The following is a 16,278-nucleotide window of genomic DNA, read 5'->3' as shown; positions in this document are numbered from 1 at the left end:
ACTTTTTTGCTTCCTAAAGTAAAAGTGAGAAGAATGGTCCTGTATTACATTTCTGTAAAACTTTTATTGTCTGACTTAATAGAAAACAGTCAAATTTCCTGTTTCTACTGTAATATGTTGTTTCAGTTGAAGAATATGAAGAAAACCAGACTTGCACAGATACTTGGTTTCAGAAGGGGGAAGAATTAGCCTTTTCAGATAATTATAGCGTACATTGCCCTTGAAACTACTAAAACTAAACAAGTGACAATCCCCTCTCCCTCTCTCTTTCTCTCTTTCTCTCTCTTGCGCGCTTGCGCTTTTTTTTTTTTTTTGTGCCAGTCCTGGGGTTTGAACTCAGGGCCTGGACACTGTCCCTGAGTTCTTGTGCTCAAGGCTAGCACTCTACCATTTGAGCCACAGCTCCACTTCTGGCTTTTTTTTTTTTGGGGGGGGGGGGTAGTTAATTGGAGATAGAAGAGTCTCATGGGCTTTCATGTCCCATCTGGCTTTGAGCTGCAGTCCTCAGCCTCTGGAGTAGGTAGGACTAAGGTATGAGCCACCAGCGCACAGCACAAGGAACAATTTCTTAAAGACTGCAATGTAGAAGCTTTCTGCTATATCAAAGTCAATTTAGTTTATCTTACAATTGGCTTTGGCCCTTTCCTCATGTACAGTTTTGTAGCATTATGTATACTTCACTAGAAAAACACTAACTCATTAATTACACAATTCTTTCACTTTATGACATTTCACCATATAACAGCAAAAAGAAAAGAAATCACTTTCATGATTTGACAAGCTGTCAAATTTATCATGGTAGGCACAGGTTTTCTGCAATGCTAATTTTCATGTAAAAATTCAAACTGTAACCCTTAGCATGGCGACTTAGGTCTGTAATTCCAGCACTTGAGAAGCTGAGACAGGAGGATCAGAAGTTCGAGGGCAGCCTGAGGTACATAGCAAGACCCTATGGGGGGAAAACCAAAAAATTAAAAAAACAAAAAACCAAAAAACTACTACCGCCAACAAACTCAAGTTTTTTTCCTTGACTATATAGTCAGTAGTTTCTTTGAAGTGTCACTCATTTTATTTTCAAGAAAACGTCTGCCCATCTTCCAGTGAGTAACAACTATAGCTTAACCATCAGTCATGGTAGTCTGTGGAAAAGGTAGCAAGTTGAACTTGCAACTCAAATACAGTAAGTTTTCCTCAAAGCAACCATCATGTGTCCTTACACAGCTGAAGTGGTGAACACAAAAACTTACTACACATCATATAGAGTATTAAAAATAGGAGCTCTCAAAGGCTGAAATTAAATAAAAATTGATCATTTGTTCCTTCTTTACCAAGGACATTTCTGAAGTTATACTAGAGTTTTTCAGTTGCCAATAAATGGCAGTGAAAGGTAATATTAAAAACTAATGGTCAGGAGCCAGTGGCTCATGCCTCTAAGATCTGAAGATCATGGTTCAAAGCCATCCCAGGAAGGAAAAGTCCATAAGACTTTTAAACTTAAACACCAAAAAAGCCAGAAGTAGAGCTCTGGATCAAATGGTAGAGTGCCAGCCTTGAGCAAAACAAGACAAGTAGTATAAGCCTGGGGTCACTGTGTTTTTTGTGATAAGATATCAGAACTTTAAAAACAAAACCATTATTACAAAAGTGATGTACAGGGGCTGGGAATATGGCCTAGTGGTAGAGTGCTTGCCTCTCATACATGAAGGCCTGGGTTCAATTCCCCAGCACCATTTACATAGAAAAATCTGGAAGTGGCCCTGTGGCTCAAATGGTAGAGTGTTAGCCTTGAGCAAAAAAGAAGCCAGGGACAGTTCTCAGGCCATGAGTCCAAGCCCCAGGACTGGCAAAAAAAAACAAAACAAATAATCAAAAGTTACGTATAGAGGACTACAGTTATTTAAGTCAAATAGTGAGCACATTTGGTATCAGGACGTTTACTCATTGTTTTATCACCAATGTCTTTGGACCATCAGTACAAATGCTACTGGTGGAAAAGGCAGATAATGTCTTTATACTATCATGAAATACTTTTAGCCTCTCAGATCCCTTGCAAAGGTTTCAGGGAAACCCTAGGGATCCACTAATCACACTTTGAAAACTACTGAATTATGCTACCACAAAGCATGATAGGGGACTCTTCAAAATGTAATTTCAAGCACAGACACAAAGCACTGCATACTTTAAAGTTCACTTATTCAAATACAGAGCCAATCCAAGCCCGAGTGGCTCACACTTGAAATCTTAGCTACTCAAGAGGCTGAGACTCAAAGAATCACACTTTAAGGCCAGCCTAGGTAATAAAGTATGTGACATGCTGTTGCCAAAACTACTGGCAAAAAGCCAGAATGAAGGTGTGGCTCAAGAGGCAGAGCTCCAGCCTAGCAAGGAAGATGAGCAAGTGTAATGCCCTAATTTCAAATCCCAGTACCACCCTCAAACTCCAAAACCACAAAAAAAAATAATAATAATAATAACCATGCATAAGGAAGGACTGAACTATTTGTTTAGAGATGCATACTTAGAATAAAACATACTGGAAGATTTTTATGTTTCTTTCAGACTGATAATAAAACAGACAAAAACCAGTAAGCCGATAGAAAATTTAAACAATGTAATTAAAAATCTTAATCTCATGGCCGCAGATGGAATATTTCACCCAACAGTATAGAATATACATTGTTTGCCAACATACAAAACACTCACAAAAAATGACAACATTTTAAAGTTCACTTTTGGTCAAACTATTCTTTAATGTATTCTTTGTGATGCAATTATAGTAAAAATCAACAGTAAAGGGCCAGGTGTTCATGCCTGTAATTCCACCTACTCAAAAGGCAAAGGTAGTAAAAAAAAAAAATTTTAGAGGATGATAATTATGCTCACTTTAAATTTTAGCAAGGAAGAGGTGGTGGGTGAAATGGTAGCCATATGCCTTGGTCTCATGTCTCTAGGATTTTTCCTGCACTGTCCCTTCTACCTGAATGTCCTTCCCTGTGGAGGACCACAGTTTGAGGCCAGCCAGGCAAAGCTGGAATGAGACCTTATGTGAATTAAAACAAATGGGCTAGGGGCATAACTCAAATGGTAGAAGGTGATGAGTTTAATCCTCAATTCTGACACCTCCCCCCACCCAAAAAAAAGAAAGAAAAAAATTGAGGGTAAAAAGATTATTATAAAATCCAACGCTTGGAAATGTTAATCATAGAAATTAGAAAACATTAAGAACTCAGTAGTTTAAAAAAAAAAAGCCAACTTTGGAGAGAGAAGTCTATGAGACTCTTATCTGCAGTTAATCAACAAAAAGCTGGAAACAGAGGTATGGCTCCAGTGGTAGAATACCAGCCCTGAGCAAAAATGCTAAGGAGCAGCACCTATGCCCTGAGTTCAAGTCCCAGTACTAACATACATGCAAAAATAAAGATCCTATGCAAATTACTATAATGAGTCTGTTATCATAGCACTTCAACCTATCAATGGAAACTGCTACATTCATTCAAAATCCAGAGACAAATGCCACACAAGGCAACAAGGCTGCTCTCCCCAGATCCCTTCATCACACAACTCTATAGTCAATTACTCCAATTAGAATTGGTGGTGGAATCGTCCTTCTGCCCACCTGACTGGAGCGGATCCCCTTGGGGTTACCTTAAAGCTTGGAGAACAATTCAGAATCTCCTTTTGTCCAGACCAAGAAGGCCATGGAGGTGGGAAGGTGGGAAAAAAATGAGGGAGGAAGTAACAAGTTTGACAAGAAATGTACTCACGACCTTATGCATGTAACTGGAATCCCTCTGTATGTTACCTTGACAATAAAATTAAATTTAAAAATATTAAATTAAATTTAAAAAGAGCCTCATAAACTCATGCAATTGCCCTTGGGTTAAGTTGGGAGGAAAAAAAATGCCATTAACAGCTACAATATCTCAGAAATATCACAATGACCAGGTACAAATAAAAGACACTATCTTTTTCTTCAGATTTGCGATCTCCCTCACTTTTCTATCTGCTTTCTCTCTCCGGCTTGCAGTGACCTGGTATACAGAAGGGGAATCAGAATGAAGACACTCCTTTCCACCCTGTTGCCCTCTCCTTGCTTGCTTCTGATGACCTTTCCTACCCTAAGTCACTGCAATGTTTGAGGCATCCACACTACTATCTGCTCACAATCTCTGGATTTTCCAGTTCTCCTCCTCCCCCACTCCAAGAATCCTGATCTTCAACATTAATGGCTGATCTATCAGCCCTCTCCTGTGCGACTCCAATGACATGTAAGCCACCCTCTTTCTAGGCTAGCAATGGAACCACAAGCTCCCTTCTCTCACAGGGTTGGGGCAAAAACATAGCCACACTGGTTCTCAGTCTTGGTTATATTTTTCATGGTAGATTTGTTGATTTTTTTATCCTTGCTTTCTCCTCTTTGATGGAAATGACTCTGGCAAAGTTCATGCGTGAGCGGTTCATTTATCAGTCTACCCCCTAGCTGGCTCTTCATGTCAGACCCTAACCTAACTCTAATGCTATCAAAGTCCTTCACGCCACTCTATGCTATAACCTTGCTCTAAGCCTGGCGTTCTTATTCAAATACACTCTTTCCACTGTTTTCAGAACACTCTCTCCAATTGGCTAAAGTTTGTAATTACTTGGAAGCTTCAGTTGCCCATTCTTTACATAAAAATCAACCACTTTTTCCAATTTCAGACGATTACAATCTGCTTTTCTCTCTCTCTTTTTTTCTTCTTCCAGTGCTGGGACTTGAACTTAGGGCCTGGGCACTCTCTGAGTTTCTTTTGCTCAAGGCTAGCTCTCTACCATTAGAGCTACGGCACCATTTCCATTTCTTTCTGAGTAGTTTATTGGAGCTAAGAGTCTCACAGGCTTTACTAACAGGGCTGGCTTCAAACCATCATCCTCACACTTCAGCCTCCTGAGAAGCTAGGATTACAGGCATGAGCCACCAGTGCCCAGCTAAACCTAGATTCTTTCCTGTGGGAACCCATAAGTGCAGAGACATGAGGTCTGCTAAAGAGATTGGAATGCCATTCTCTGACTCTCAGAAGGCTGAGAGTGGCCTGATTCAGTATCTAACTTGTTTTCTTCTCTACCCTATCCATTATTATTATTATCTGAAGCTATATTTAATAACTTCTATATGGTCCAAGGATATTGGTCACTGACTATATCATATATGTCAGCTACCAACCACAGAACAATCTACAACCTCAACCTCACCCTGAACTGTTTCTTCAAAACCCTCAGCATTGTTAGGCACTGGTAACTCATGCCTATAATCCTAGCTACTCAGGAAGCTAAGATCTAAAGATCATGGTCCAAAGCCAGGCTGAGCAGGAAAAGTCTGAGACTCTTTATCTCCAATTAACCAGCAAAAAGGCTAGAAGTAGAAGTGTAGCTCAAGTGTTAGAGCACTAGCCTTGAGTGGAAAAAGCTAATGGAGAGCTTGAAGCCCTGAGTTCAAGCCTGAGTACCAACACAAAACAAACGAGAAGACCTCAGCATTCATTTTCCTTGCTTTCCTGTTCTCTGTTCTTGCTCTGCACCAAAACCTTGGGCCTGCAGCCTGTCCACCATCCTCTCAGATGGTACCCGATTTTCTATCATTGTGCCATCCGGATCTTTCTACCAATGGCATTCTCATTACCTTATTAAACTCCCGGGTCTTTCTACCACACGCTCTCTCTCATCTTATTATGCTCCAGAGCACATTTACAAGTCTCCAAACACCATTTGATTACATCTAATTGCAGATTGGATTATTTAAACTTAGTTAGCATGATAAGACTGGGAGGAAAGCAAGACTTGGATAACTGAGAGACAATCTTTCTACTTTTAAATTGTAATAGTAACATGAAATAAGAGAATGTGAGTATTCCCCATTCTGATAAGGTATATAATATAAATTGACATTAATTCCAAATCATCATCACTTTCCATGGTTATTTGGAAGAAATACTTACATAGATAAGTCCTGAATAGTAGCGATCCTTCAGGTTATGCAAAACCGAAGCCTCATTCAAGCATGTCAACTCTGCCATATCCTCCACCTTGGAAAACTTAGGTGGGTTCATTTTCTGAATGTCATCTTTGTTGACCATTGCTTTCTTTCCATTCTCCGCCAGCTCCACCAGAACTTCATCTCCCCGTTCTTCCTTGATACTCGCTGCCTCAAAACCATGGCGTTCTGACGGGATCCACACTAGCTTTTTAGCGGTCCAGTCGGCTTGAGTGGCAGGGTTGTAGATGACAGCCCTGTCCACAAAGAGATACCTCTCTGGGTCCTCCAATCCAGTTCTCTGTGCCATTGTAAACAGAAGGATCCAAGAGCGATCGCTGCTAAGGAGAACAAAAGGCCAAAGTCAGACAGTTATGAAATATAAAATCAGTTACAAGAGTTTCTAAGAGACTTAAAACAAAATACTTGGTAAACATAAAGCATAAACTCTGTGTTAAAGAACTAGAGGTATCCCTTTTCACAGACATACTAACCAATTTTCCAAGGTAAATTTCAAGGATGACCACTAATTATGACTCTGGTTGTTGGACAACCGCTTAAGATTTGCCTTCAGTTACTGAGAGCTGAGAGGCAGGCAGAAGCACAGGCAAGGTTCTAGGATGACCACTTTTTCCTCTCCATCTTCTCTATCACATTCACCACAAATTAAGCAGGGAGTGAAAGAGGGAAAGAAAAAAAGCTGAATGATGAACAATAAAGGGTCCGTGGACTGGTACTGGAATTAGTGTAACTATAGGCAATAGCTACAAAAACACATGATGATTGCCAGGGAGTAAAGAATCAGGTCTAAAGCACGCCTCCCAGTCCACCTTCAGACACAAATAGCCCCAAATCAGTCCCCCTACAGCTTTTCCATTCCCTCTGGTATCCCTAACGCATCACATTAGGACCACTGAAGACAAGTGTAACTTGGCTTTACAACCAGCCTTCTAAGGTCTCTATGCCCATCCCACCACTGCTCCCCTCACCCTGTCTCCACAGCAACCTTCTATTCATCATTAATAAGTTCCCTCCACTGCCCTGATCTCACCTCTACACAGACTCCAAAGGGTCTTCCCTGGAGTGTGTGCCCCAGTACATAGCCCAAAGGGCTGTTTATGTCCTAAAAGATTAATCATTGACAGTGTGGATGGGTGTTAGTCCTTCCACCCCGATAATTTACTAGAACCAAATAGCTATGATCGTCCAGAAATTATTTTCTACAATAGAATGCCCTAGAGTAGTGGGTCTCAAATTGTGGCATGAATTAATAGGACCAGGGAGGCTTGTGAACGTATAGATTGCAGGGTTTTATCCCCAGAGCTTCTCATCAGGTCTAGAGTGGAGCCCAAGAATCTGTATTTTGAACTAATTCTCAGATGGTTGCAGATGCTGCTAGTCCTAGGCCAGCCACCCTTGCCACCCACTGTTCCACAGCTCTCCCACTGCCACGGTGAGTCACTGTTGCTACCAGGTATTTGGCAAAAAAAAAAAAAAAAAAAAAAAAAAAAAGCCAGGCACCAGTAGCTTGTGCCTGTAATTCTAGCTACTCTGGGGGCAGAGATCTGAGGATTATGGTTCCAAGCCAGGAGGGGCAGGAAAGTCCATGAAATTCTTATCTCCAACTAACCACCAAAAAAGCCAAAGTGGAGCTATGGCTCAATTTGTAGAACACTAGCCTTGGGCACAAAAGCTCAAGAACAGTGCTCAGACCCTGAATTCAAGCCCCAGGACCAGCATTAAAAAAAAAAAAATGTTGAGCCAGTGCCAGTGACTCATACCTATAATCCTAGTTTTACCCAGGAGATGGCAGGTTTGAAAACTGAGAACTGGAAGATCCCAGTTCAAAGATAGCCTAGGCAGATCCACAAAATTCTGTCTCCAATTAACTAGCAAAAACCTGGGCCAAAGGAGTGGCTCAAGTAGTAGAGCTCTTGCCTAGCAAATGCAAGGCAAATCCCAGTTCAAAACTCAGCACAGCAAAAAAATAAAAAATAAAAATCAGGGCTGGGGATATGGCCTAGTGGCAAGAGAGCTTGCCTCGTATACATGAGGCCCTGGGTTCGATTCCCCAGCACCACATATACAGAAAACGGCCAGAAGTGGCGCTGTGGCTCAAGTGGCAGAGTGCTAGCCTTGAGCAAAAGGAAGCCAGGGACAGTTCTCAGGCCCTGAGTCCAAGCCCCAGGACTGGCCAAAAAAAACAAAACAAAAAAAAATAAGTAAATAAAAATAAAAATCAAACCAACACCCTAGTCCCGCTCCAATAAGAGGTTGAAAGGCAAGGTTCTAAATTCATTCATTACATGATCTTTTTTAAAATGTACTGATTTTTTTTTTTTTTTTTTTGGCCAGTCCTGGGCCTTGGACTCAGGGCCTGAGCACTGTCCCTGGCTTCTTCCCACTCAAGGCTAGCACTCTGCCACTTGAGCCACAGCGCTGCTTCTGGCCGTTTTCTGTATATGTGGTGCTGGGGAATCGAACCTAGGGCCTCGTGTATCCGAGGCAGGCACTCTTGCCACTAGGCTATCTCCCCAGCCCTGTACTGATGTTTTAAAAGTTATAGAATAGACATGGATCAAACAAAACTCACAAACTCAAATAAACTCCCCCTCAAAAAAAAAATCACCAAATATGTGACTCATTAAGGCTTCTGTAAATAAAACTGCTAACATGTTTTATAACAAAATGATTTTATGTGTGGTTTGTGTGTATGTTTTGATCCTGGGGCTTGAAGTCAGGGTCTGTGTGTTGTCCCTGAACTTTTGTGCTCAAGGCTAGTGGCTAGTGCTCTACCACTTGAGCCACAGCTCCACTTCTAGCTTTTTGGTAGTTAACTGGAGATTAGAGTCTCATGGACTTCCTTGCCCATGCTGGCTTCGAACCATGATCCCAGATCACAGACTCCTGAGTAGTTAGGATTACAGATGTGAGGCACCAGCAGCTGGCTAATTTTACTTCTTAGGCACCAACATGGGAGGGAGAGGGAAATATAGGAAATATTTCTGTCTATACATACATTCAGTAGTAGAGTTTCAAAAGCCCACCCCTATCTCTAGCAACTGGGCCTATTAGACTATGAAGGAGACTTTCTACACTGGGTTATAGGTAGCATGAGAATCATGCTACTACAGGTGAACTTAAGAACACACTCCACCTGTAGGAAGTACAGAATCTATTAAAATAAAAAACTGCTAGAAGTGGTGGCTCGAGCCTGTGATGCTTGATACTTGGGAGGCTGAGATTAGTGAATTGTGCCTGTCATCCATAGCCACACAGGGAAACACAAGTGGGAGGATCACAGTCCAGGCTGGCCCTCAAAATAACCAATGGAAAAAGGAGCTGGAGGCGTGGCAAGTGGTAGACTGCCTAGTTCAAAGCCCTGAGATTCAATCTCCAGCAGAAGAAAAAAGCATTCAACTATAACAAATATGATAGAAAATTATTCTTGTCCTTATTCAGTGTAAATGGTATAGCTTATACAGCACTTAGCCAATATTATTTTGCTGCCAATAGGCATGAACACATACATTTCTATCTCCCCTCCTTTTTTTAAAAGACAAGGTCTCACTATGTTGCCGAGGCTGGTCTTGAAGTTGTGATCCTCTTGCCTTAGCCTTCCTCAGGGTTGGGATTACAGATATGCTACCAACATGACTGGCTTTGTATTTCCTTAATTAACCCTGGGTATATAAAAGTATGCTTAAAAAGTAGGTGGCTATAATTAGAATAACTCAAGTCTTTTTTTTGGGATCAGGTCATTTCTACAACAGGTATAAAAAATGCAAATTATGTTCTTTAGTTACTTTATCAACTTACCAAAGTTTACTACTTTTCTAGGTACAGAAAAGTTTGTAATTCCACAGCAAAAAATTAATAGATCATAAAATTGTAATCATAACATGCTCCCAATTTTGTGGAATAAAGCTACATATATACATCTATTTTGTTTGTTTATTTACACATCAGAACTGATGCTTGAACTTAGGACCTTGAGCTCTTGCTCAACTCTCTTGCTCACAGCTGGTGTTCTACCACTAAAGCCAGTCCCTGCTTATAATGGAATAATTCATTAGCTGCTGCTTTGGGGCTTCTCAGCAAGGCACTGGAGACTGAAGCACTCAGTTTAGTCTCCTGGTACTTCACAGGAGATCCAAACCTATTGATTGGTCATAAGTAATAGTCCCCAACCTCATTGTGAGCTTCAACTTCTCCACAACTCATAACCTACTATTCCTTCCACTCCTGACCCAAATGCCACCCTCTCAGAAGTTCTTTTCAGGTCAATCTAGCAATTTAATCCTTTCCTTCTCCCAACATTCTGCTCTGCACCTCTGACAGCCTCCTTGCCCTACCTAGCACTGCACCACTGGGCTTACTTAGTAGGTAGTAGGTGCTCATGTTGTTTAATTCTGTGTTCATGAGGTCACTGACGATGCCTGACTCAGTTTAACCCTTTACCTGTGATTGTCAAAAATGCTGTATTATTTTTTCATTCTGTTGCACATTTAGTATCTGATCTAAGATGGTATCTAACATAAACCACACCCCAATGTTTGCCTTCATGAAAAGTCAGTAACACATTTTTTCAAATAGCAATATTGTTGTTATATGTCCCTGATTACAAACAGACCCTATTCTAAGTCATTGCATATAGTAAGTTTTAATCCTCACAAGAGTGCTATAAGGTAAGTACCAATGCCATCTCCATTGAACTGGAGGAAATCTGAGGTACATCAGAAAGATACACAGCCCACCAAGTGGCTCACATCACCAAGTGACAGAGCTGGGACTGAGCCCAGGGTTCAGCTCAAGAATGCAAGCTACCACAACAGAAGGTGAGAGAGGGAGGAAATTTTGAAAAGTATGTAATATACTATATATTATGTTTACCAAATAAAAATGCTGTCTACAGGGCAAAGACATGGCTTAAAGGCATAGACTCAGCAATCTGGCAAAGGACTTGTATTTTAAAGGAAAAAAATGCCTTTACTTAGGGGAAGAAAAAAATAAAAGTAACTTCTTTGTAGTGGACATAAAGATAATCTGGAGGTTTATCTTCATGTCATATGAAATAACTGCTTAATTATAGATAAATCATTGATCAATGTATGAAGCAGCCCATAATAGAGCTCAAGTTTCCAAAATATTTTAGACATACCCCTGGGGCTCCATTCCCCAGGTCATTTTTTACTTCCAGTGAAATGCACACTGTACCCCATCCCCAGGACACATTGTAGACGTGAACAGAGGAAAACAATTCAATTTCATAGATAGCTTTATTGACAAAAGCAAACAAAAATAATGCACATGGGCTGGGAATGTGGCTCAGTGGTAGAGTGCTTGCCTAGCATGCTTGAAGCCCTGGGTTCTATATTCCTCAGTACCACATAAACAGAAAAAGCCAGGAATGGCGCTGTGGTTCAAGTGGTAGAGCGCTAGCCTTGAGTATAGAGGGGTTCAGAGACAGTGTCCAGGCCCTGAATTCAAGCCCAGGACTGATGATAAATAAATAGATAAACAAATAAATAAAGCAAGCACAGGTTATGCACTCTAGAGCATCCTTCTAAAACAGATGAACTAAAGCAGAACCGCCCCAGTTTGTGTAATGCTAGCCACCACTGAGGTCACTGACATTCCAGGGCTGTTGATTTATCAAAACTCTGCCTTAAGCATACAATCAAACACAAACCTATGGCAAAGGCCACAATCTGAATGTATGGGCCCCATCATCTTCCAATTTACATCTTTAAACTGTGTAAAATATTTCTCAAACTTGAATCCCAAACCAAGAATTTTAATTTCTCCTATGTGATAACAAAGTACATACACTGCTGAAGGATATAATCTCTCACCCTGCAATGTGCCCTTCAAAATTTCCTCCATCTCACCTTGTAGCCAGTCTCTTCATTGAAATGATTTCTCTAAGGAGCCCAAATAAGCAGCTAAGCACTCCCAGGTCACATCCTTTTGCTGCAAAGGCTTGTGCTATATTGCACAATTACACCATATGCTTTCTCCCGATAAAGACAGGGAAAGAACTGAATTTAAGATGCAGAAGTAAGGAGATGCATAAAATGGCCACTTTTCCAGAACCCGAGACAGACAGGGCAGCCTTAAAACATCAAAAGCATGGGACCAGAATAATAATTAATACAGGCAGATTAATGGAGGTAAAACAATGAATAGATTATAAAGTTTTTCCAGAGTAAGACACTATCAAGGCTAATTAAACTTGACTCTAAAGAATCCTTGGTCTCTGCGTTAGCAATAATAATTTTTAAAAAGGCAAAAAAAAAAATCTCAGCAAAGGCAAAGTATGATATTTAGTGTTTTATGGTTCCTCAGGAACGGCAGTCTTTGTTCCATCCGCAGTCTGGATCTACCCCGCCTGCTCTCCCCTACCCCACCCCACGCCGGCCCACCCCACCCCCTTCCATCCACCGCAGTGATCAAGGAGGGAACTGCAGAGGCCCCGAGAAACACAGATAACGGTCGTCGGCAGAGGCGCCTGGCCCGAACCACACCGGCCCGGTCGGACCCGCCGACCGCCACCTCCCAAAGGCCCCGGTTCCCAGGCAGGCCTGGCTGGGGGCCTCCCCGGCCCCTGGGCCGCATCCGCCCACCACAGGCCCACAAAGCCCCCGCCGAAGCCAGGACTCTGTAGCTCCAACTTCCTCCAGATCCCACCAGACGGATTTTACGGGATCCGTGTGCGATCCCAACTGCAGAAGGCATGGAGAGACTCTGCGGCAAGCCCCTGCCAGATCACTTACACAATGAAGGGATCCCCGGGCGAGAGCGGACCCTCCCCACCCCCCGTCGCCCCGCGGCTGCGCGCCCCCGCCACATTTCCCGCCTCGACACCCTGGAGAAACCTTGCCGGCCTCTTCGGCCGTCCACTCCGGGCCCCGGCGGCCCTCAGAGCGCGCGGCACGCCGCCCTCCCTCCGGGCCTCCTCCCCCGGCCCCGCGGCGGGCGACCCTCGCCCTGCCGGCGGCCCGCCCCGGAGCCCCGCGTCCGCCGCGCGCTCCCCGGCCGCGTAGACCCCCGGCGCTCGCGTTCCCTCCACCCTACAGGTTTGGCGCCCGCGGCCCGCGCCCTCGGCGAACCTCTCTAGTGCTCCCGGGAAAATCCGCTGGGCCGAACCCACCCAACAACCCACTCAGGGGCTCCTTCCCGTCGGGGGACCCCCGCCCCCATGCCCGAATCATTCTTCAGGACGCGATCGCTGCTCCAGAGAGGCAGGCACAGACTTGAGGCACACCCCAGCACCCTTACCGGGGTACTAAGTCTACCTTGCACACACACACACACACACACGCCCAACCTCACATCTCCAGGGACCTCAACCACGGAGATGGCCCTACATCTGCACCCCCAAATCTCCATCCTAGCCCCCCACCCCCGCTCGCCCTCCCGTACACCCCAGCCCGGATCCCTCCAGGGATTCTCTCTCTCTGTCTCTGTCTCTCTGTCTCTCTCTCTCTCTCACCACATTCCCTGCCCCTCCTGGGGTCTCTCTATCTCCACTCACAGGGGCCCAGGACCCTAGGTCCCCTCACCCAAGGTCTCCCCAAGCACAAGCCCTCCTACACCCACTGCACCTTTCCCGGCTCCCGCTTCGGTTCGGTTCCGGCGCTCTAGAGTCCCCGGGTCCCTCCAGCCCGGGACCCTTCTCTACCCTCATGCCCCGTCCCAGCACGCCAGGCCGCCGCACATGGACCCGGGTAGCCGCACCTCTCACCTTCAGCCGAAGATGGTGGCGCCGGCGCACGTCCCCAGCCGCGACCACAGATCCGGCGCCTCAGTCCCAAACCCACCGCTGCCTCCGCCGGGCTCCTTTAGCACTGCTGCTTGCGGCTGCCCCACCCACTCCCACCCTCATTGGGCCAGCTCCACGCCCATCACCGCCGCCCCCAGACCCACTGGTCGGTTTGCGCGCCCATCTCCAAGGGAAAACGTTAGCAACCCGAGCGAAGCTACCTTCAGAGTCCTGCTCCCTCCACCCACCTGGAGTGATGCTCATTGGCTCCCGTTGCCGGCCTAAGCTCTCAGGCCCTCCATCTCATGGGCTGGCCCTCACGTCTGTCAGAGAGTCTGGAGGTGCGGCCCAGGCCGTGGCACACCATTGGCTGGTTCGGGTGGAGATGGACAGCTGAGGCTGGCAGGGCGCCCGGCGATCCCGGGAGGCCAGGGGGTGCGGACTCTGCAGCGCCCACGCGCTGCGCAAACCCGGCGAGTGCGGGCGGGGAGGCAGGTACTCCCCAGCTCGGACTGGACGCGCCTCGCTCTAACGTGGGACCGTGGCTGCAGCCTCCAACGCCTGGCTGGCCCTCGGTTTACACGCCCGTGTCACGCAGCGGGACTCCGGCTTCCACCGCGCAGTCGTGGGTCCTAGGCGGCCGCCCGCAGGGGCGGAGCCGGATCGCGGTCCAGAGGCCTGACGTCAGCCTGGGCAGCCTGGGAGGCCGGGGCGGCGCGGCTCACCTGCAGCGGGGGTGCGGTGCCGCTCCGCCCGGCGCCGGGCCTGGCTCCCCGCGCGGCTGCAGCCCGCGCACCCCGCGCTGCCGGCCGGCCGGCCACTCGGACCCCGCCCCCCTCCCAGGCTGATGCTGCCCTAGCTGGACATCTTCCCTAGGCGGCTTAAATTTAGGGTTGGTGAGGGAAGGAGCCTCCCTGCCCAGCCGCTGGGCAAAGGCTGAGATTCCAGAAGAAAGAAGCAAACTAGGCCTTGGAGAGAAGATTTGGGAAACCGACTTAAGTCATTCATTCATTCAGCCAGCCAGCCATTCATCCAAGTGGGTCACCCTCTGTGAGAGGGGTTGTGAGGGCCGTTCTAGATGATCAGATCCTGTGTTGCCAGATCCTTTTGGGCCTGTGAGCTGTTGTTCCAGGATCTTAGAAAACCTCTTGATCTTGGGGGAGAGGAGGTAAAAAGATTCCAAAAGAAGGAAATCGGAAAATCGTAGTGAGTAAATATTTAGTGAAATATCGGCATAATCTAGTCAACTACAACACAACTCTTGCTTAGTTACCCGTAGAAATATAATAAAAGTCCAGGTCACAGGAGCAGAATGAATTTACAAAAACTGGACGATATTATGAAAATCTTTTCAAATAAAACGTCGCAGCAAACAAAGTATAGTTATTTTGTGTTGGAAATCCGAGTGTGTTGAAATATATATGATGGAAATGCCTAGGAAATGTCTAGTCTGATAAAAAGTGAGGTGGTTTTTTTTAGAGGGCAGGAAGTGATATGGAGAAAGCTTCCAGGCAGCTGAGTGCAGTTCTTCCTGGGGAAGTTCCGATAAGGTTCTGTATTGTTTTTCCTCCTGGTGCTTCTGGCCCTCACTCTCACCTGCAGCTGGGGTGGCTGTCCCTGGTCGAGATGGCTTGTAATTTGGTCATATGAGGAATTTCTGCCATTAACAGGATGGTCTGTGCATGGTGTAATGGTTAACTGTACAAAATATGAATTAATTTTTCTATGTATTTGGAGAATACATCTCTAAAGCCAGAGTCTCAACTTTTCAGCAGTGCAGTCCGTGTGTGTGTGTGTGTGTGTCGGTGTCCCTCCTCTTGCCAGTACTTGAACTCTGGGCCACAACTCCACTTCCAGCTTTTTGGTGGTTAACTGGAGATAAAAATCTCATGTACTTTCCTGCCCAGATTGCCTTGGAGCCTTCATCCTCACATCTCAGCCTCGTAAGAAGCTAGGATAAAAGGTATGAGCACTGGCACCCTGCCTTAGTGAAGATATTTCTAAATGTGAGATTACAGGATTGGAACATCCGTACATATCCTTGCAAAGCCACTGATTTCATATTGTCTTGTAATTAAAACTTCCTCACAATTTCCATACAAACTCATTGGACAATCAGAGGAAGAAAGCAGGAAAGTCACTATAAGGAAGCTTCACAAAGATTAGTCATCGATGAGAAGTCAATAACAAAAAGTAGTCCCCAAAGTATATTTCTAGACCATCTCTCTGAATTTGGAACCACACTTTCCACTCTTCACAGACATCTCTACCTGAAAAGGGGAGAACTGCAAAAGGTCCCAAACCTATTTTCTTCTTACCACACATCCCTCCCCCATCCATGTTCTCTTGCCAAGTCCCCCTGTTCTGTTAGGGAAACCAGTCTTTTTTTTTTTTTTTTTGAATTATCTTTCAGTAGTTGTACAAAGGGACTTCAACTCAATATACCAGTTTATGAGTACAATGCATCTTGATCAATGTCACCCTCTCCATAATTCTCTTCTCTCCC

The 16,278-nt window shown here is 45.0% G+C and overlaps 1 protein-coding gene across 4 annotated transcripts in view; it reads right to left on the bottom strand.

Annotated features, from left to right (window-relative positions):
• Myh10 (myosin heavy chain 10) overlaps positions 1 to 14,341 on the bottom strand; it is a 141,670-nt gene extending 127,329 nt beyond the window's left edge. The window contains exons 1-2 of one of the 4 annotated variants that reach the window (XM_048365454.1): positions 14,021 to 14,341; positions 5,973 to 6,348 (exon numbers count right to left, since the gene is read on the bottom strand). In XM_048365454.1, coding sequence (XP_048221411.1) covers positions 5,973 to 6,317 — 345 coding nt within the window. In that variant the 5' untranslated portion in view covers positions 6,318 to 6,348; positions 14,021 to 14,341. Of the gene's footprint in view, positions 1 to 5,972; positions 6,349 to 13,754 lie in introns of all 4 variants that reach the window. The other 3 variants (XM_048365456.1, XM_048365453.1, XM_048365455.1) reach the window with 3 other exon arrangements.
• Positions 14,342 to 16,278: the final 1,937 nt, after the last annotated feature.

Source organism: Perognathus longimembris, chromosome 17 (assembly GCF_023159225.1).
Source record: "Perognathus longimembris pacificus isolate PPM17 chromosome 17, ASM2315922v1, whole genome shotgun sequence".
Lineage (NCBI taxonomy): Eukaryota > Metazoa > Chordata > Mammalia > Rodentia > Heteromyidae > Perognathus > Perognathus longimembris.
This window is presented reverse-complemented; position numbering and strand designations above follow the sequence as displayed.